General features: G+C 39.4%; 4 protein-coding genes across 7 annotated transcripts; 2 read left to right on the forward strand and 2 right to left on the reverse strand.

The window, feature by feature from the left end:
* Positions 1 to 416: 416 nt before the first annotated feature.
* On the reverse strand, positions 417 to 6,399 carry LOC137200247 (CD209 antigen-like protein E). Of its 2 annotated transcripts, XM_067614916.1 has the most exons (6): positions 4,230 to 6,399; positions 4,010 to 4,129; positions 3,520 to 3,783; positions 3,251 to 3,414; positions 1,218 to 1,357; positions 417 to 760 (listed from the first exon to the last, which is right to left on the reverse strand). In XM_067614916.1, the coding sequence occupies exons 1-6, from the start codon at positions 4,291 to 4,293 to the stop codon at positions 610 to 612; spliced, it is 903 nt and encodes a 300-aa protein (XP_067471017.1). In that variant the 5' UTR covers positions 4,294 to 6,399; the 3' UTR covers positions 417 to 609. The 2 variants fall into 2 exon arrangements, with proteins under 2 accessions (XP_067471017.1, XP_067471015.1); XM_067614914.1 differs by having other exon boundaries at positions 4,010 to 4,306.
* A 153-nt stretch (positions 6,400 to 6,552) lies between these two features.
* On the forward strand, positions 6,553 to 14,512 carry LOC137200244 (serine/threonine-protein kinase Nek9). 2 transcript variants are annotated; one of them, XM_067614910.1, is made up of 23 exons: positions 6,553 to 6,970; positions 7,857 to 8,034; positions 8,135 to 8,190; positions 8,279 to 8,349; positions 8,460 to 8,565; positions 8,805 to 8,936; positions 9,033 to 9,143; positions 9,276 to 9,340; positions 9,473 to 9,523; positions 9,629 to 9,821; positions 9,914 to 10,058; positions 10,150 to 10,350; positions 10,507 to 10,553; positions 10,695 to 10,856; positions 10,957 to 11,065; positions 11,160 to 11,321; positions 11,423 to 11,590; positions 11,678 to 11,731; positions 11,886 to 12,073; positions 12,212 to 12,373; positions 12,481 to 12,585; positions 12,681 to 12,734; positions 12,828 to 14,512. In XM_067614910.1, the coding sequence occupies exons 1-23, from the start codon at positions 6,785 to 6,787 to the stop codon at positions 13,023 to 13,025; spliced, it is 2,904 nt and encodes a 967-aa protein (XP_067471011.1). In that variant the 5' UTR covers positions 6,553 to 6,784; the 3' UTR covers positions 13,026 to 14,512. The 2 variants fall into 2 exon arrangements, with proteins under 2 accessions (XP_067471011.1, XP_067471010.1); XM_067614909.1 differs by having other exon boundaries at positions 6,554 to 6,970; positions 11,678 to 11,737.
* On the reverse strand, positions 14,380 to 18,102 carry LOC137200245 (zinc finger C2HC domain-containing protein 1C-like). 2 transcript variants are annotated; one of them, XM_067614911.1, is made up of 3 exons: positions 17,975 to 18,102; positions 15,580 to 16,894; positions 14,380 to 14,926 (listed from the first exon to the last, which is right to left on the reverse strand). In XM_067614911.1, exons 2-3 carry the CDS (start codon positions 16,834 to 16,836, stop codon positions 14,822 to 14,824), a joined length of 1,362 nt encoding a protein of 453 aa, XP_067471012.1. In that variant the 5' UTR covers positions 16,837 to 16,894; positions 17,975 to 18,102; the 3' UTR covers positions 14,380 to 14,821. The 2 variants fall into 2 exon arrangements, with proteins under 2 accessions (XP_067471012.1, XP_067471013.1); XM_067614912.1 differs by having other exon boundaries at positions 15,580 to 16,916; positions 17,975 to 18,058.
* A 55-nt stretch (positions 18,103 to 18,157) lies between these two features.
* Positions 18,158 to 20,421, forward strand: acyp1 (acylphosphatase 1, erythrocyte (common) type). Its single transcript, XM_067614917.1, has 3 exons — positions 18,158 to 18,272; positions 18,483 to 18,570; positions 20,027 to 20,421. Exons 2-3 carry the CDS (start codon positions 18,490 to 18,492, stop codon positions 20,240 to 20,242), a joined length of 297 nt encoding a protein of 98 aa, XP_067471018.1. The 5' UTR covers positions 18,158 to 18,272; positions 18,483 to 18,489; the 3' UTR covers positions 20,243 to 20,421.
* Positions 20,422 to 20,908: the final 487 nt, after the last annotated feature.

The following is a 20,908-nucleotide window of genomic DNA, read 5'->3' on the forward strand; positions in this document are numbered from 1 at the left end:
AATAGATGGTCAGTGATATGAAATACTTTACATCTAGAAGTCTCAGTTGTGACCCAGTGAGTTGTTGGAGATTGCAGGGGTCACATATAACAAAATGTAACTGATGTTATCAGTAAAATAGCTTTTACTTGATAACGCCCTTAATGAGATCTCTAAAACTTTTCAGGGATAGCGCTGGGCTACAGGAGCTGTTGTAAACTATTCCATGCAGCATATCTAAAAGCAGACTTTCCATGGTCAGTATGTTCTGTTGTAACCTGTAGCTGAGGCCGTCTGCAGAACATGTTTGTTAAAGGACTAGTTACACATTTTTGCCAAGAGTAGATGGGCAGATCAATGCCACTCTCACATCTATCTGTGAAATATGAAGCTACAGCCAGGAGATGGTTAGCAACTGAAGCACAACTGCACTGAAGTTGTTTATATATTCCGTGTATTTATTCATGTGCATATAAATATACAAACAATAAATCTTGATATGATACAGTAGATAACTGAGTTAGTCTTCTCTTCTCATATGATGGTCCTGACCTTGTTGGACATTATGTAGGGAACTTCTTTGAGGAGATTAAAATCCAGCCTGGATATGGATTGCCATGGACTCCACAACTAGTTGTTGGGTACCATTTCACATAACCATTCCTTGTTCTCTTTGCAGCTTGCATCATACCACATTTCCTGAGGGCTATCCGTGTTCACGAGTGCTGCACAGTCCTCATCCAATGTTCCATAGTTATCATGCTCCCTTTGTCTCCAGTATCTAAAGTAAGGCACAAGTTATACTTTTTTTGTGATTACTGTTACACAGTTACACTATTACACTGATCACTGTATCAGATGAAAGGATTTTAATCTGTCAACAGATTGATGTTGCAGGCAGATTGATTAACATATCACCATTTAAACATCTGATTTGTCCACTTTGATACAACAAAACTGATTTAATCTCTTACACTTGATAACCTCTTTCCAATTTTACTTAGAAAATGTACAGAAATATGCAATGTGTGGTTTACCTAATTTTACGTCTGCAGTATTCAGATAATTGTTTGTAAGGTTTATTATCATCCTTAGTTATGAAGTTTACATCAATCTAGCTTTCTTGCCAAGAGTGGTATTAATCTTCTCATCTAACGCTCATCAAGAAAGGGAACAATATTTCCCAAAATATCAAATTATTCCTTTAACACAGCATAGTATATCTTAAAAGGTCTCACCTTCTATCCAGCTGCGTTACATTATTTACCCATACCCAAGTGCCCTCTGTCTGAATGTCTGTAAGGCCAATCCAGACTCCCCCTTGCCTTCTCCACGATGGTCTTGAATCCAGTTTTGGTAGGAACTCAGAAAGATTGACCTAGGTAAACAGATGGGAAACAACAGCACAGTTTGGTCCTTAAAGGTATAACTTTACAGTATTAACTCGCAACACAAGCCTGCCTATCATATACCATCCTAACATTATCTAAAGCTTTTAGGCCTTTTCATAGCAGATATTTGCACATATCGGGAAAAGCATGGGTGTTAAGACTGCAGCCTGTGTGGTAACTGAAAAAACTTTATAGATCTTCAGCTACACAACATCTTTTAGTCTCAAAATTAGTAAAACAACTCAAAAATAAAAGACAGTACCTCAGAGTTGAAGAAAAACACTCAGTCGGTTCAGAGTTCAGTACAATATTAGATTTACTGTGCAAATAGCCTAATACAGTAAACAGAGGCTTGGTTCATGAAGCAAAACCCTAAAAACTGAATAGGAAACCATCATCTTATATACCCTGGAGAGTGCCTCCCAATGTGCCACCAAATTTAATATATTGCCAACAATGATCTCAGTGGACAGTCCCTGGCATTTGTTCAACATCACCTTTTTCTTCCACCATTATTTATCAATTTGCTTTTCACATTCAAAAAATAAAAGAGGCTTATGTGCCTTTATTGATTACACTTACATATTGGTTTATAATGAAAAATTACCTAACACACACAAAACAGCTTTTTAACATTAAGGCAAGTTACGTCACCTTTTTTTCATCTCCTCGTCACCTTACTTCACCTTACTTCACCCTGCTCCCCAACATGTTCCTGTGGGCAAGTAGGCAAGTCCCTTATCTTCTTTATGACATGTTTATGACATTATGTTTATGCCAGCACCTTATTATATCTTCTGGTGGGCTTCACCCCTGCCACCATCAGGCTCTGGCTGGTACCTGTGTCCACTCATGCTTACAATTTTGGCCAAACATCTACAACACAGTCCACGTTGCCTATAAATCTTCATGACCTGCTCATGCCCTTTCTGTAAGAGACAGAGACTTCATACACCCACATCACCTCTCCACCTGATACAAGGACATACATATATTAACGAATTTTGTTAGGATTAAATGTATTTTACGCATGTACAATGTTAATCACATAAAAAACCACTACATCTGTTTAAGGGGGCCAGTTCCAGTTCTCATCACACGAGTATAAGAGAGTAAAAATCTTAGGTTTCAGCTCCTCGACAGTGCAGTAAGGGGGAAAAAAGAAGAAATATTTAAAATAGTAATAGATGAAAGAGTATAAACCTACCTATCCTACCTATAATATATTAATAAATATCTATATGAGTATATTATATGTGTATGTACATATATGTGTGCTTATGCACGTGTGTGTGACAACAGCACTGGCTCACTGGTGACCTATTATGACTCTTCAATGGAAACGAGCCATCAGTGTTAAATGTACAATATATCTGTGCTTTTACTGCTATGACAAGTCAAAACATCTACTGGGAAAAGAATGCTTGATTAAATGTGTAAGGAGAAATATAAATTTAGCTTTACACTTCTTGTCTGAGTCACAATGGACAGGTTAAAAAAAAAGAATCAAAATGGATGCAGCCGAACCAGATATTGTGTTTTTTATTCCATGCATTCTTCCTCGTCAAAACCTGGCACCTACATTACCCACAATGCAACTAGAAAGCTGACAGTTTGGTTGGAGATTCTGCTGTGTTATGCTAGATAGATATACTTTATTTAAAATGCTACGGCAGCCACCTGACATAAATCAAAATACAAAAACAAAGAAGCAAAAAAGGCAAAAGAAACAAATGCAATTAAAGTAATCAGCTGCTGGCTGTATGTCACTTGAGTTCTTCTTGCCTGTGTCAAGATGATATCAGGCTAATATTGATTTCGAAAGCAGCAGTTTTTATTAACTTCTGTACATCAAAACATCAAAAATAACTCTGACTGACCTGCTCCTCTAAGTTATCGATCACAACCAGGTCGGCCCCACGGTGGATACAGTCCGCTCTGCTGTCTGGCCAGTTTTTTAAAAGACTGGATTCTGATTTAGAATGGAAGTAGCATGATGTGTTCAATAAAAACCATCCTGGGAGGCATCGACCACAACTGGCCACTGTCAAAAAAAGAAAGTAAGTTAACTTAATGACAATGAGAAACTCTTTTTTTGGTTTTGGCGTTGAATAGTTTGCAAAGAAAAATGAATGCAATAGCTTCTCACAAATATCAGAGGTACTGGACTGCAGTATTGCTTTCTCCACTTGCAGTGCCTCAATCTGACTCTGAAAGCTGTCGCTGAGGGTCTTGTTCCGATCTAACTGCAGTTGAAGTGCCTGGAGGTTGCTGAGCTCTTTCTTTAACGCTTTATGTGTCTCTTCTTCAGCTTTGATGACTTCACTCTGCATTGCCTGAAGATGCTTCACCTCTATGAAGAGCTCTTGTGCTTTTATCTGGTGGGGAGCGTATTCCTCAGGGACTTTGCCACCTACAATTAGCAGAGATAAGAAGCCACCAAATCGCTCTCATAGGTGATACACGTTGGTATTTTTATGGATTTTTTTTAATTTTTTTTTTTTTTTTTTTTACCAATTCCCGTTATGTAAGAATTATTTGAGCTTGTTATATGTTGTCAGTGAATTATTTAGTACAGTGTATTCCAAACAACAAGTGAAGCAGAGATTCAACACCTTCCTTTGACCAGTTGTACTCACAGTAAATCCCAATAACAACTGCAGCTAACAGCAGAATAATGTTTAGTAGTCCTAAACACATGATCAACAGTGGATACATGGGAAGACTTCTGGACCCAACTCTGACCGTGCTCATAGATCCTGAACAAACAGACAACTTTGATGTGAGCTCAAAGTGGACAACTGACACTGAAGGTTTGGCAAAAGCATTTTGAGGGCAGTTAAAATAATGCAAGCCCACCTTTGTTTCCTGTGTTATGGTGTAATGATTTTCCATCTTGGCTGCAGTCATCATTTGAAGTCATGTCTGGATATCCCTCTCGTCCTTTGGCTTTTACTCAGAAATCTCCCTCCAGCATGCCACTGCTTATCTATGTGAGGTGGCTGCTCTGTCAATATTACAAAACCATGTGTGTGTGTGTATGTGTGTGAGAGAGTGAGAGAGAGAGAGAGAGCTTATATTCCCACCACCCTCTATATATGTGAAAATGTCTCCTGAAAGTCTTTTTTTATCACTCTCTTACTTTAAGTTCTCATGGAAATTCCTATTGATTCATTCAAAGTTCATTTAATTAACTTTACACTTGACGTTAACTGATTCACAAAACTTTCTCTAGTGAGTTCTAGTGTGGCGTTTATCAGATGGGTGGTCTGTGATGTATTGTACTCCACATCACGGAGTCTGAGTTGTGGCCCACCAGTGGATTGTGGGAGATTTTGAATGGGCGACCAGAGGTCACAAATAAAAACATTTTTTAAAATCACTAATGTTGTCAAGTATAGATAGTAAAATTGCTTATGCAATCCCCCCCAGTACCCACAAATATGCTATATGTGTTCTTCAAGCTATAGTTGGGTGATATGACAATATATACAGTGAAAGAGTACACATTTGATAAAATAAAATAAAATGTAATATCATTTGTCTACAATCAGATTCTATTCGTACCGCAGTAACTATCCCTGTAATATATCTGATAGTTGAACTTTGTTGGCAATGTTGTAAATTTATGAGCAGAACAGCTTTATAACAACATTGTGTTTTTATACTATTTTTATCTAATTGTGATATCATTGCATTGTATCATTCATATATCTTGATTTGTCAGCTTTTTTAATTTGCTGGATTAGCCTAAAGCAGAACATCCATCAAAGGTTTTTCACTTGATTTTAAAGAAAACGTATGATATATATCAAAACATAAAATGATAGAGTAACAGAGGATTTTACCCATATGGCACCCTCCCATGTCTACTGTGAACTAAGTTATGTGTCATGGCATTTGCCTTGAAAATGTTTGTATGAAATTAAAATTGTAGACTAAACTTAAAAATAAACGTTGACAGCCCTTTTTATATGTGTCACAATTAAATTGCACCTTTACTCGAACTCGTGATATCCAACATTAACCTATTTAAACTTCAGTAGAGCAACATTAATAAAATATAGTTGAACTCTGATCGAAGGGGGCGCTGTAATGTGACAGTTTCCGTGTTTGAGCGCGAGGGAAGGATGGACGAGTCCTCGGTGTGCTGTTGCCTCATAAATCGAGACAAGTCCAGACATTTTTCAAACAAACGTTGAAAACGGGGGGGGGGCGCAGTTAAGAATACGACTGTACTTCAATCTCGATGACTTCACTATTAGCCAGGTCAAGCTAATCACAGCGTTAGCACTAGTTAAATAACCGGAAGTAATTTTTTCCTAGGATGGCGAAGTCAGGACCCGCCCTCCTCTGCTTCTGATTGGCTTACCGTGCTATTCTTATCCTAACCAATCTCACTTCTCATGCCTAAACCTAACCCACCTGTATTCCGCGACGTCCCGCTCTACTCTGCCTCTGATTGGCTAATACTCCTTGCCTTCGTTGGTTAGATTGGTTAGAGTTGGTTGGAGTTAGGGTAAGAATATCAGGGTCAGCCAATCAGAGGCAGAGTAGGGTGGGTCTTCGCAGAATGCGGGTTGGGGAAAAAAATAACGCAACCTAACCAACTATTTATCATCCATAAAAGATATTATCCAAGAATAATCAGTCTGTTAATGAATTATATGAAGTCATGTCTAAGTCCCTCTTGCATTTTGAGTTATAGTCCTTGTTGCTCAAATACCTATAGTTTGCAATTGTCATGTTTAAAACAATTTTTCTTTTTCTTTCAATTGATTATGTTATAAAATTCATATGTGAATATGTATATAGACACTACTTATAACTAAGAGTATACAGTATGTATGTGTACATATATATGTATATTTGATGTATTTACTGTGTGTATGCAGGCTCTTGTACCCTTCTTGTCATTTGAAATTGTTCAATAAAAAAACAAAAACCATTGAATGTAACCAACCCAACCAACGAAGACAACCAGTACTAGCCAATCAGAGGCAGAGGAAGGTGGGTCATGACCTTAACATCCTAGGGAAAAAAATGGCTTACCGGAAACGCATTCTGCTGACTTTCATCGTAAAATACACCACACCATGCTTGAATACGCGCCTTCTATTTTGAAAGTTCATAAAGTCATCCTCAGTTTTGTTGCGTATTACTTGACAGTGCTGCAACTACTGTAGTTGCACGCATTTTGCTACGTTGTATTTTTGTGACATAGTATATTTGAAGTGGATTTAAGGCATCTCGCGGCACTCTTACGTCACCAGGTGTTTTGCTTTGCTGACACTGGTGACATGTTAGACGTGTGTGCGGGTTTGTAACGTTACGAGTCTTTCATTAAGAGTTGTCGTAAGGCCTGTTCGGGTTATTTCCATCACTGCCACTGGCTAACAAGTCCCTAAACAGAAATGTCACTGGAGGACTATGAAAGACATTTGGACTCGCTGAGTTCAGATCTGGGCAGCGGGTCTGTGGTTAGTGAGCGATCAGCGTCGAGCACGTTTAATGGCGAAGAGGAGAAGCTGCATTACATTCCTATCCGGATCCTCGGGAGGGGGGCGTTTGGTGAAGCAACTCTGTACAGAAGAACAGAGGTAAGTTGGCTTTCAGTCCCAGCTGTTTTTCAGAAGAGCTGAAGCTCCTCTACGGTTGAAATCCACGGATTACACTTAATACCATGCAGCAATCAAGTATGTGAAGACACCATCACTGTAAGAGAGCAAGGGAAGCATGTCTTAAGCAACTTTACAAGGTTCCTAAAACTTTTTCTTCAATAACAACATACCAAAAACACTAATTAGATATATCAGAAATGGCTAGAAAGTGTTACACTTTGTTTTCTAAATGTATTGTTATTGTATTATTATGATTGATGTGTCTGGCTAAATGAATTGCACACTGTGTACCTCTGTTTCCTTACCTGGGTGAGAAATTCTTGAGCTACAACAAGATAAATGACCCTCAACCCCCATGCCTTACTTCTTTATCCTGTATCATATGGGGGTTAGCAGATTTCATGCTACACCTCCCTCCAAAAAAATGCATTTTGAATAATCTAAGAAGGTTCTGTTTAACCTATAAGAAGGTATTTATAACAGTAGTTGAGCTGCAACAATTGCTCAATAAATGGATCAATCAATGGAAAGAAAATTAATTGGCAACTATTTTGATCATTAATTAATAATTTCAGTAATTTCTCAAACAATTTGATGGTTTCTGCTTCTCAATTGTGAGGTGCTTTTCTTTGCTGTATATGATAGTAAGTTGAATACCTTTGACATTTGTGCTGTTGGTTGAATAAACGAATCAAACAGATTTTTTTCTATTTTCTAACATTTTTAGGGAAAAGATTAATCAAGAAAATGATCATCTGATGAATTGATCATGAAAATAAACATTAGTTGTAGCGCTAAACAATAAACTGTTAATTGCATGCTTTCTCTCTTTGTGTTAACGAGATGTCCCCTCTGGTCTCCCTAGGACAACTCTCTAGTGGTATGGAAGGAGGTGGACCTGAACTCGCTGTCAGAAAGGGAGCGCAGAGATGTCATGAACGAAATAAGCATCCTCTCCATTCTGGAGCACAACAACATCATAGCCTACTTCAATCACTTCATGGATAAAAACACTCTACTCATTGAGCTGGAATATTGCAATGGTAAGAAAATACTGTACAACGTGTCCAGTGTGAAGATTTTGAGGATTAGTTTAAATGCTGTTCATCTGTGACAGAGCAGTAAATGTCTTTGTCATCGCAGGAGGGAATCTGTATGATAAAATCAACCAACAGAAGGGGAAACTTTTCAGTGAGGAGGTATGAGTGGAACATTGCAGGCCAAGCATTTTATACAAAACATATTATTGTATTCTTTTATATGTTCACCTTTAACATGTTTCTTCAGGTGGTCATATGGTACCTGTACCAGATTGCCTCAGCAGTGGCTCACATTCACAAGGCTGGGATCTTACACAGGTAAAACATTCAGCCTCTCTTGAAGGTATCTGGCAGTTATCGATGATATAACTGAAGGATATGAAATGACAACAGTTTTTGGTAATGTTGGCATTCCGTTTTTCTTGCAGAGATATCAAAACTCTGAATATTTTCCTGACCAAGACTGACCTCATCAAGCTGGGTGACTATGGCCTTGCAAAGAAACTAGACTCTGAGTTTTCAATGGCAGAGACTGTGAGTTGGGAATATCCCCCCCTGCAACAACAAATGATTGAATATTACACAGCTGTTAAAGAGTTTATAGTGTAGATATTTGGTTTGTGTATGCTTTTTTTTGATATTGCTATGTTATTTAGAGGCACAGTCAACATATATCCAGAGAATATACAGTTTCTTCACTGATCCTCATAACAATTTGTAACTAACGTTTCACTTATTTTCCTTTTGCACTTTTTCTTCCTTGGTAAATCCAGTGTGTGGGAACTCCATATTACATGTCACCTGAATTGTGCCAGGGAGCAAAATACAACTTCAAATCAGACATCTGGGCCATGGGTTGTGTAATTTTTGAAGTTTTAACTCTTACAAGAACATTTGATGCAACGGTAGGTTTATTAATTTGCTAGAAATAGTTTGAATTATTTGCCTTAATCAGATTCCCCCCCAAGAATGAATTGATTCTGCTGTTTGTGTCCGTACAGAACCCTCTGAACCTCTGTGTGAAAATAGTCCAGGGCAACTGGACTATGGAAGTGAACTCGGATGTTTATTCATCTGCGTTGATCAAGCTGGTGTATGAGTGCCTCAATCAAGTGAGTGAGAATAATCAGACAAGAGTCTTGTTTCAGATTGTTGTGAAACAAATGGTTTGATGTCGGAGATAATTCTGCTTACCTCAGTCGTGGATATCACATCAAAATTCTTGTCATCCTTTTGTGTCGCAGGATCCTGCAAAGAGGCCCACAGCTGAGCAGATTCTGGACCAGCCAGTCATCGCCTGCTGCCGACAGTAAGTTGGTTGAGAAAAACTGTATTTTTAAAAAAATTCTTGGATCAGAAAATCTTTTAGTTTCTGTTTTATATAATAAAGATACAATCAAAACACCCACAACAATCCTTTGACAACTTCATTCTCTGGTAGGGAGTTTGAAGAGCAAGTTGCACTGCTGAATTCAGCAATGAAGAAACCAAAGTAAGTCAACATTTGTTCTATGTTCTCCACTCAAGCCTGTTTTTCATTCATCAAGTATAACTTTGTAGTATATAACTGATGACTGTTGTCCTGCCTGTGCCATAGACTGAGTACAGTGACTGAGACCCCTGTTGCTGTGGTGACCACACGCTCGAGGGAGGTGTACTTCTGGGGTGGAGGGAAGTTCACCCCCCAGAAACTGGACTCGTTCAAAGGGGGCAGCAGTGCCCAACATGTGTGTGCGGGGGAGAGTCATTTTGCAGTGGTGACAGTGGAAAAAGAGCTGTATACCTGGGCTGTGAGTATTAACCCATCACTCTGGGATAGATGTACTGGATCCAGTTGTTCTTGTGCTTTCACTACAAGCAACTTTCTCAACTTTCTGGTCAGAATATCCAAGCTGGGGCAAAGATGGTGGGCCAGCTGGGGCACGGAGACCAGGCCTCGTACAGGCAGCCAAAGAAGGTGGATAAGCTCCAGGGGAAGGCTATTCGACAGGTGGCATGCGGGGCTGACTTCACAGCCTGTGTCACTGGTGAGCGAATGAAGCAACAGGCGAAAACACAAATATTTGTCTGTAAAGCCACACCTTTTCTAACAAACTTTTTCCACTGCTGCCTTTGCAGATGAGGACCAGATGTACATGTTTGGGTCAGACTATTATGGCTGCATCGGAGTGGAGGGCGAGCTGGGCATGGAGATTTTGGAGCCAGTGCTACTGGAGTTTTTTGAGGAGCGGCATGTCCGTCAGGTGTCGTGTGGAGACAACCACGTGGTGGTCCTGACTCATAGTGGGGAAATCTACTCCTGGGGCTGCGGAGAGTATGGTACATAGGTTTGCTGTATTTACTGGTGTTTTGAACTGTGTCTGCTAGGTTGTTTTTGCTGTTATAAATATTGCCAGCAGGTGGAGACAGTGGCCCTTTTTAGTATCAACTTTTTATCTTTAATGTATCTCTTTTTTCTTTTTTTTCCTGCTGTAGGGCGTCTTGGCCTGGAATGTGAGGATGACTTCTCTTCTCCGATGCAAGTAAGACTTTGTTCCCTGTGCTGGCATATCTTTGACTGTCTGTCAAGAGGTAAAATCCTTACAAGAGCGAATAAGATCATGTTTTTATGCAGTCCTGATGATAAAATATTTATACATGTAGCTGTGTTATGGTTTTCCCAGGTGGAGCTCCCCAAAGGCGCCACCATCTCCGCTGTGTCATGTAGCAGCGATGGAACCTTCTTTTTGACAGAAACTGGCAAAGTTCTAGCTTGTGGAAACAATGAATTTAACAAGCTAGGCCTGAACCAGGGGATCTCTGGTCTCAAAAACCACCCTGGAGAGGTACTGGGTTGTAATTAAAGGGATATAATAATAATAATAGAGACTTTAAGTGACGCAGCTATGTTTATAAGCTTTTATTCTTCCCGGTACATCACACCAGGGTTACCAGGGGATCCCGTACATCACCACACTGACCCTGGTAAAGCAGCTGTCGCGGTTCAAGATCCAGGTCATAGCTCCAGGGAAGACCCACACCGCTGCCATCGATGGTACTGCAAAAAGAGCCGGTTTTCATTTTTCTTGCTCATGAAAATTGTCATTATTTCAATAAATCGTTTTGTCATGTTATTTCTTGCTTTACAGAACGCGGTCGTCTGATCACCTTTGGGTGCAACAAGTACGGACAGCTGGGTGTTAAAGACTTTAAGAAACACCAGGGTGTCCAAGTCCTTGTTGGGCCCTTTGGGGGAAAGACAGTGAACAAAGTGTCTTGTGGAGATGGCTTCACCATTGCAGCCACTGAAGGTAAGAACACACGCAGTCCTGTGGTCTGTGGCAATGATATGTATTTTTTTCTGATTTCATGATAAGATTTGTGGCTGTTTTATTCATTATTTTTCTTTCAGACAATCAGATCTTTGCATGGGGAAACGCCGGAAATGGGCGACTTGGAATGCCTCCTGATAAGGGATTTGGTTCAGAGGTTTGCCCTGCCATGCCAAGGCCTATCTTTGGTTCCCTTCACCATGTGCCAGACCTCTCTTGCCGTGGATGGCACACTATTATTATAATGGGTTAGTCATCTCAACCAGACACTTGTGCTGCGTAATTCCACTAAAAAACAGCTGTCTGATTAATACCTTGTGTTTTCTTATCTGCAGAGAAAGTGCTCAACTCTAAGACTATTCGCTCCAACAGCAGTGGACTGTCAATTGGTAGTGGTAAATACTTTTCTTTGCTTACCGATTTGTGTATTGATCAATTTCTTTGATTGATAAATAAGTCGGCATCTTATGTGTGTTTGTGTGTGTGTGTGTGTGTGTGTGTGTGTGTGTGTGTGTGTGTGCGTGCGTGTGTGTGTCTATCCAGGGCTGGGACAGGACGGATCCACATCCACAGTGGATCTGGAAATAGAGCCCGGTTCAGAGACGGAGTGTCGTGACAGGGGTCTCGGGGTTACAGGGGAGGCTGATCCTGAGGGATGCCTCATGGAGACCCCAATGATGTCAATGGCAAGCCAGACTGGGGACAGTTCCTGCCCTTTTTGGCTTAGAAAGGTTTGTTGCAATGAAAGCATGAAAGAGTACGGAGACATTAGTCTGAATCATGTTTTTGGAGCGGAGCTACACCATCAAACTCAAATGGGTATCAGACAATGTAGTCTGATAAATTTCTTACTCATTCTCATCCAACAGGAACTTGAGGATGCAGAGTTCATCCCGATGCCAGACGGCTCCCAGCCATTCACTCCTGACCAGCTCTCCTCTTTCTCTAAGAGCGTCACACTACCTTATGAGGAGATGAAAGAGTTAACGGCGGCGGCGGCAGCAGCAGTCAGCAGTAAGAAAGGCCTATCGGTAATGCCAGCATAGAAGTTGTTTTGCACTGATCTTGATGATAAAGGATTATGTTTTCATACATGTTTTACATTACTGCTCAACTTTGTCTCCCGTTATCTTCACAGACTAAAAGAATGAGTTGTGATAAAGTAAATGGGCTGGATGAGGCTGACTCTTGCAAAAAAGGAGAATCAGGTGCATGCTGCAGAGCAAGTGGCGAGGTTGCACAGGTATCAAATCTGCACACTCAACATTGTAAATTATGAGCTAATTAGCACCCGACTTCCTGTTTCTACTGTATGTAAACAAACTGTTTATTTTACAGCTGCGAGAGACAGTAGCTCAGCAAGAGAGGAGGATCCAGATGCTCGAGAAGCAGGTGAGACATGTATCCCCAAGAGCATCCCACCCGCCACAGAACAGATTTTGATCCATGCTCGTGAGTAACGGCATATTTTCCTTCCATCTCTAGGTCAGTGAGCAGCAGAAGGAGAATGAGAAGCTCTGGGCGGCAATTAATCGTTCAACGCTACGGGAAGCAGGGTGTGAAAATAATGGAAACCACCGCTCTGATCGTATGTCCGGGGATGGAGGAGGAGGAGGAGGAGGAGGAGGAAGAGGAGGCGGATTCACAAACCACGGGGGCAGATCTGCTGGAGCCAGTGTGTGAACCTGCAGATATCCAGGTTATGGGAGAAATGTCAAAACTCTTAGCACATACTGAATTCAACGAGCTCGATTGCAGTAGAGAGTGCAGCCTCATGCCCACTCACAGTGTGTTACGTTATACATGTTTAACAGAGCGCTAAGTTGCATGAATTTTCTTATTGCATATGCAATACTGTATAATACCTTGCACACTCTCACATGCACACTTGTGTTCACCCGGGTGCAGTGATCTAGCTAGTTTCTCCACAGACTGAAATGTTGGCTGGATTCAACATGAAGCAATCGGACCTTGCCACCTGCGAGAGACAATCTGATCATAGTGTTACTCTGCAATGTGAATATCAAGTCCAAGTTTTGGTGGTGTTATTGTTGACTTTTAGTGATGTCAGCATTGGGGCTTTAGTCCTTAAGTGCCTCAGAGACTAGTATTTATCATTAAACAGGTAAGACCAGAATATGCAAAATAGGAGACTGTTTGCTACAGTAATGCGTCCGAAGTTCAGGTTTCTGTTGAGTTCTGAGAGGATAGACAGTCATATTGTCCAGATTGATCCTGACTCATTTAAGTGCCATCTTTCAATGTGAAAACATACCTTTGTCGTGTATCACTTCATTAGAATTATTGTCATTTCATCTATTCCTATACGGTTAAAGTGCCAAATACAATATAGCCTTTAAAACCTTTTTTTCATACTTATCAGAAATGTTAGATATTACAAACATATTCTAATTATCTCATGCAAATATATAGTTTTTAAATTTGCATGTATTATTGTCATATACAGTAAAGAGCATATGTGTGAAACAGGAAACTACTGATTTATTTTTTAAGAACAGGTAGGTTGCTTTTACTTATTGTCTTCTTCGACTCTTGAATTCTTGTTGGTGCAGCACATGTAGGTCTGTCTTCATTGTGACATGTATGAACACTTGAACTGTCTTAGAATGTGGAAAACGTGGTCTTTAAAGCATTTTTGATATAGCTGATGCAGCTATAATGTTATTGTTTTCTTACTGCATTTTTTTAGCCATTTTATCTGTCTTTGGTACTTTCTGAAATGTTTGTTTTGCCATCTTTTGCATCATTTGTGAAAGAAAATATCTAATTGTGTTTTTGTTTGAGGTCTGTTGGTTTTGTTTATTGTATGTGTGTTATGACAAAAATATATATGTAAAACCCTTAACCTATAATTAGCTTACAAGCTGTTCATTTGTGGTCAATGAACTGTCTTGTGTCAACAATATAACTAGTATTTCCATGCTAAATACAGTCACAGTGCCTTAGCAAGCTATTGAAACCAAAATTGCAAATATGACAATGCTGTGCCTTTAGGTGATTTTTTTAAATACAGTGACAGCATTTAAAATATGTTTTATTTGTTCAACAGTCTCTGGAAATCTAACAGTTGTATTGACACTCTACAGTCACACTGTTGCTTTATGCTTTGTGTAAAAGCCATCAATAAAACTAACAGCTGTCTTTTGTTATATGTGTGTGTATAGTTAATATTTCCCACAGTGCAAGCTTCAGTATACTGTAGCTATTTCTATTTGTTGATATTACTATGCTATCATTGTAAAGAGCCAAAACTAACATGGACAATTTGGTTTAATTAATAGGGAATATACTCAGACAATATAGACAGCAGCTCTGACACAGAATTCTAATTAGTGATTAAATCAATAAATTCAGACACAGTGTTGACAATAACGACATGGTGATGGGTGACTTGATGTGCTGACACCTGAGGATTTGTTGTGGTTCGGCTGGTTCAGGGTAAAAGCGTCTGGCTCGGCTTACTTGGACCACTTAGACTGTGAAGTGCCAGCTGGGGGTCGACCTTGATGCAAAGTCCTCATGTTCACCTTGTGGGTCTGTCTTTGGTTCTTTTTCTTTAAATCCTGAATCAAAAGATATCAGATACTTATCAAATACAGTAATTACTCATTTAATGTAAGCAATTAAATTCCAATAAAGTTGGGGGTCTCCAAGCCAAGGTAACATGGTTGATATTAGTATCTGTCACTACAAAGTCATCAGGGTTAAATATCAGATTTGACAGCTTCTTGAGAAGACACTATTCAACTGTTTTTACAGGCTGAGTGGTCTCCCAAATGACAAGTAAACTGAAAGGTACCCTGTGGAGTCTTCACATTCAGACATTCGGTGTTTCTGCATTGTGTGAATCCTTGAGGCATGTTGTGAATACGTTGCTTTCCTCATAAAAAGTTTGGAGAGCCAATATTTGGAAGAATTCAACATTGTTTACATCCATGTTTGCTTGCTGGCAGTCTTTTTCCTGCCTTTATTGGTGCATTGCTACATTTCTTGGCACATTAAAGGATTACCACAACCAATTGTTGATCAGTAGACTGTGTTTTGCATGTGCATCGTGTTCACGTGCACAATATACAAACAAATTGGGGACCATTCTAATAAACATTGCTCCAGAGAGCCTCTAGTGGCTAAAAACTCCACAGAGTACCTTTAAAATAAACCTCCATGTGTACAATTGGCGGAGTAGCCCTTTAAGAGAAATAAAACACTGGCCTACCTCTGGAGTCTTGCTGTGGGTTTTCCAGAACTCCTCTATGGCCGAGCCCTTGGTTCTATTAATGTAGGAGTTGAAGACTTGACGGTGAGATTGTTTCACCTTTTGACAGACTTGGACGTGCTTCTCTAATCTTTCATGTGAAAACTTTCTGTTGCAGATTCTGCAAGGGAGAAGCTGAAGGCCGGCGTCTGTGCTATCTGTGAGCCTGAGCTCCCTCTGCTGCGCTCTGTTGGAATGAGAAGGACTAGAAACTGGTGGGAGGGATGATTCCTCAGATATTTTACTTCCAGCACCTCTGTGGTTTTCTGTCGCCTCCAGTCTATGAACAGTTTTCTGTTGACTCTTGTGGTGCCTGTCCAGTTCCTCGTCATCATCATCATCATCATGTGAACCATATACCGTCTTTCTTTCTTTATAGTTTTGTTCTCTTGTCCAAATGTCACAGTTGGTAGAAGTCTTATTTTGTTCTGCTTTCACTACCTCTCCTTTTCTTCTGTTCAGCTCTCCGCTCACTATGTGCACATGAGGCCCTTTATTTCCTTTCCTTTCAAACTGAACAACTTCTGTTTCCCTGCCTCCCCATCTGGCCCCCTGTTCTTCATGTGTCTTCCTTATGCCTTCCTTGTTTGTCTGATTTTGCGTCTTTCTCAGTTGTTTAACATCCTCTGGTCTTCTTTCATGTTTCAACATTTCTCTGCCTCCCGCTGGTTCTCTCAACCTGGTTTTCGTCAGAGACTTTCCGCTCTTTACTTGTCCTCTGTCATGCCTCTCCTCCTCACTCTTTTGGTCATCACTTGCAGCAGCAGCAGCAGCACCACCACTATCCCTCTGGATCATTTGTCTTATTTTATCCTCAGCCCTCCACAGCTTCTCCTGTAGTATGAGCTCTTTTGCATGAATTGCTCTGGACATCTGCAGCTCTCTGTTGGGCACTCTGGGTGAGTCTTTTCTTGGATGATGGGACCCAGTGGTCTCTCTGATGCCATTCGAATGATGTTCTTGGGATGACAAAGGGCCTCTTGGTTGTCCTGAAATCGTGATTTTTTCAAAATCATGTAGCTCAAGTGAGTCATGCATCTTGGGGTTGAGAGTTCTTCTGTGGTGAACAGGCTTGTTTGGAAATGGCCGGTCTTCTCCAGCCGCTCTCCCACCAGGTACAACACCATGTTGTGCTTGAGTGTGGACATTGCAACGTCTTTGTCCTGCGACGTTGCACTGCTCTTGAGGACTGCGCCTTTCTCTCGTGTGTGTGTTCATGACTTTTCCATGAGACTCCTGAGTCGTTCACACCAGCAACTGTTTTCCCCTGCAATTTCTTTAATCAAGAAAAAAAACAGCTGGAAATTCAAAAGTGATATTAAAAAAGAGAATAAAGAGTGTGAATTTTTCAAGATACCGGCAGTGTATGACTATTTCTTTTAAATAAAAGCTGTAAAAATAAAATAAATCAACTTTGCTTGAGTCCCAAGTCAGTCTCAAGTTACTGAAGCAATTCCAAGTCCATGTATTTAGTCTCAAGTCTAAATATAGGAAAGAATTTAAGTCAGAACAAATATGCCACTAAGATAAAAAACTATGAAGCCCTGCAATATAAATACAGATTTCAGTGCACAAGTCCTTAGGTTGAACATGACACAATGATTCTTGAGCTTGGAAATAGCAGTTGACAAAAAAAAATCTCCTAGATTACTCCACTCTTCCTCACTTCTTCTGGAGCTTTTGACCAAATTACACAGTCTTCATCAGTATATGTAGTTTGCTCAGTTGTCATACAACTGTAGATGTTTACACTTTTAACTATTCTCAGCACTTTTAGGACTCCATCATCCATGCTGGCGGTAAAGTTTATTGATGAAGACCATATGATGCAGTCAAAAGCTCCAGAACAAATAGATTAGTTTAGTCATCTGCTGTTTTGAAGTGAATAATGAATGCTCAAGGTCACCTTTAAAACCAAAACGGACAAGAAGTCCAAAAAAGTGCTCTGAACAATGAGTAAGTAGACGTTGAGTGGAAATTATTTTGTCATATCCTTTTTGCTCCAAAAATACCACAATCCACCTGCAAAGTGGCATAATGCCTGTAGGTGTCATTTTGAAGTTAATTTATGAACTGAAGAAGATGAGGGAAGATGGAATTTTGATCATTTTAACTGAAGCATTGTTTTTCTTATTGACCTCTGAACATGGTATAGTGACATGAAATGGTAGACCGCTTATTACTATTTCTGCCTGCCTGCAAAACAAACAAATAGGCAGTGAGTTAGGAATCTCTGTAATATAAACTCATACTCCAACAAAACAGCTGCAAAACATGCTTTTTCTGTTTTTTGAACATTTGGCTAGCCAAATGATAGAAGTCAATGTCAAAGAAGTAGCAGGTTCCTTTCACTTACCAGTAGCCCCGTGACTGACAAATATTCCTGAAAATTAACGTGTAGAAATTCAAACTCCTACTGACTTGTTGAATTTTGTCTGAGTTAAAGGTAAAGGTGAGTTTATCTATAAATATAGCCGCTGTTTGACAGTCATGACGTTGCAACAACTTTTCCCAATGTTCACATTCGTTGCCTGGAAACCAACTGTCTCGAGCGTTCTCTGTGTCGTCACTTCCTGAAGCAGAGTCCCGTATTTGCTCAATTAGCACTCCAGCGGATCTGAATGGTCGTCTCACAGCTTCCCGTCATTATTAAGGTGAACTATATGACACACAGCGAGCAGTGATGTATTTGTGTAGTTTGAATAATATGAAGCCAAACTGCTCAGTGTCTAGGCTGTAAATCGTTTGAATACAATTTAACTGTGTGTTAGCATAGCTTGTAGCTGTAAAGTAGCACCTGCATGACGGGGTACTAACTTTGATATCACACCAAACAAGTTCTATCTTTATTTTTCTGTTTCTAGGTCCAGTATGTCTGATGAAGAGCTAATTTCAGTGGATTATGAAATTTTTGGCAGAGTGCAAGGTGTATTTTTTCGGAAATACACTCAAGTGAGTTTGACACTGATAAGCTAGCCTCTATGAGCTCAGTTCAGTGTGGTCAGTGTGACAGATAAAGTATATAATTCAAGGTCCATTTACTTGCTTTCTCTTAAGTTTTATCCTCATCTCACGAGTTACACGATAACACCCATAACTAATTATCATGGATGATATTAGCCCCAGTTTCTGCTTCTCAGAATCAGAACCAAGTTTTTTGCCAAGCAGGTTTGCACATACAAGGTATTTGCCTCGGTTTTGTGGTACATAACCGTTAAAACATATACAAAATAAAGTAGTCCTAAATAATATAAAAAAAAGAAAGAGGAAATGTGCAATAAAAAATATGGAGAAAAAAAATTCTAAGCTGAGCTGCTACAGGCTTAAATTTTGAATTGAAGAGAATGAACAGAAATGTACAAAAATATTGACCAGGAGTAAACAGTATATGCAGTGTGCAGTTATTAATAATAATAATAATAATAACAATAATAACGAAGGTTATTATTAATGAAATACACCATGTTAGATTAAAGTTCACAGATGTGCAAATATAAGATTATGGGGTAATATAACATGTAATGTCCATGCAGATGGGAAGAATCTGTTATTACATTACATATTACATTACATTCCAGTCAAATAGCTTTGTTTTACTGAGAAATAAATAACCTTTGAAAAACCCAGAAGGTCGTTTACATTTTACCTCTTTGCTATAGGAACCCCCAGAGTCCTCAAAGATGCACAATCATCTGGATGAAAAAATATTATGTCTGCTGCATTAAAAAATAAAAAATTCAACTCATTGACATTACATTGCAATTTCCTAATCCAAACAAAGATGGTACCCAGAAATGACACACGCTGTTGCTCAAGTTCTTTGACCCAACCAAAATTTAAGTTTTATATAATAAAATTCTCCATATTGATGTTACTTTCTTTACATATGAAAATAATGCTTTTATGTATTTCTTGTGTCATACAAAACAGGTAAGGACAGGTGTAATATACTACCTGCATAGGAAATAACAGTCCTAACTTTCTATCATGCAGCAGACAGAATATATTTCCATTCAAATAGTTATAAGAGTCTTCACTGATTCTGGAAATACCTTCGACCTGACACAAATGTAATGTTAATACATGAGAGGCACCGGAGCTAGGATTATAACTGAGCGAACTCCATTTCCCAATGAGGACTGTCAGATGCATGACAGCTTTAGAAAAAGCTATTAAGTGGACGTGGAGTTAAGATTTTTACTATTTCCAAGGTCAGAAAAAAACTTCCTATGTCTTTTATCTGTCACACCCACGTTTCATTTCTTTGAGAATGATGAGCAGCCTTTGTCCAAAAGTTCTATGAGATTTGACTTTTAATAAGTTCTTTTTCTAACTCTTATTATTAATTCCCTTCTGTCCTATTCCAGCCATCTTCTCTGTGTATCTAACTTTCTGTTTCACCTTCCAGGCAGAAGGGAAGAAGCTTGGCCTGGTTGGCTGGGTCCAAAACACAAGCGCAGGAACTGTTCAGGGGCAGCTACAGGGGCCACGCGGCAAGGTGAAAGAAATGCAAGAATGGCTGAAATCCACCGGGAGCCCCAAGTCACACATAACCAAGGCGGAGTTCATGAAAGAGAAAACAGTTGACAGCCTAGAGCACTCATCATTTAACATAGTGAAATAAAATAACTCATACATTCTACGTATACTATTAACTTTTAAGCAGACATTTTATTTATTTAGACTTTTTTTATTTATTTGGATGCATTATATGTCATGAATTGAGAACATGTGCATGTTAGGTCTCCTTAACATCCATAAAATATAGAATTACATTAATAAATGGAGAATTACTCACCAACACTTTGTTTGCATTTTTGATGTACCAACAGCTATATGAGTATATTTGATACGTTTCATTTAAAACGGATACATCAGCTGTAACACAGAAAACTTGGCTGTCAGTGACTAGACCAGAGACATTTAAAGAAACTTGATTGAGTGGTTATCAGAGGTGAGCACATTATTTAAAAATGCAGACTGTAAATCTGTTTGAAGGGGACATTTGCAAACAACCATTCCAGGTAACCAGCAGTAGTATGACCTTGAAATCTGTCACTGCCATCTTCCTTGGCCTCCATAAAAACTGAGGGGAGTCTAAATAGTCAGAATACTGCTACCCCCTCAGGCAAGGACTGAGTTTTGCAGTTTTATTAGTATATCTTGAAAAGATGCTACAGGCTCTGACAGAACAAGTGGGGACACAAAAAGGTGTCAGATAAGTTTTACTTTAACAGGCCTTTTTCATTTTAGACATTTTGACATGCAGTGTAAATAATTAAAAAATGAT

The sequence above is a fragment of the Thunnus thynnus genome, chromosome 16 (genome assembly GCF_963924715.1).
Source record: "Thunnus thynnus chromosome 16, fThuThy2.1, whole genome shotgun sequence".
Taxonomy (NCBI): domain Eukaryota; kingdom Metazoa; phylum Chordata; class Actinopteri; order Scombriformes; family Scombridae; genus Thunnus; species Thunnus thynnus.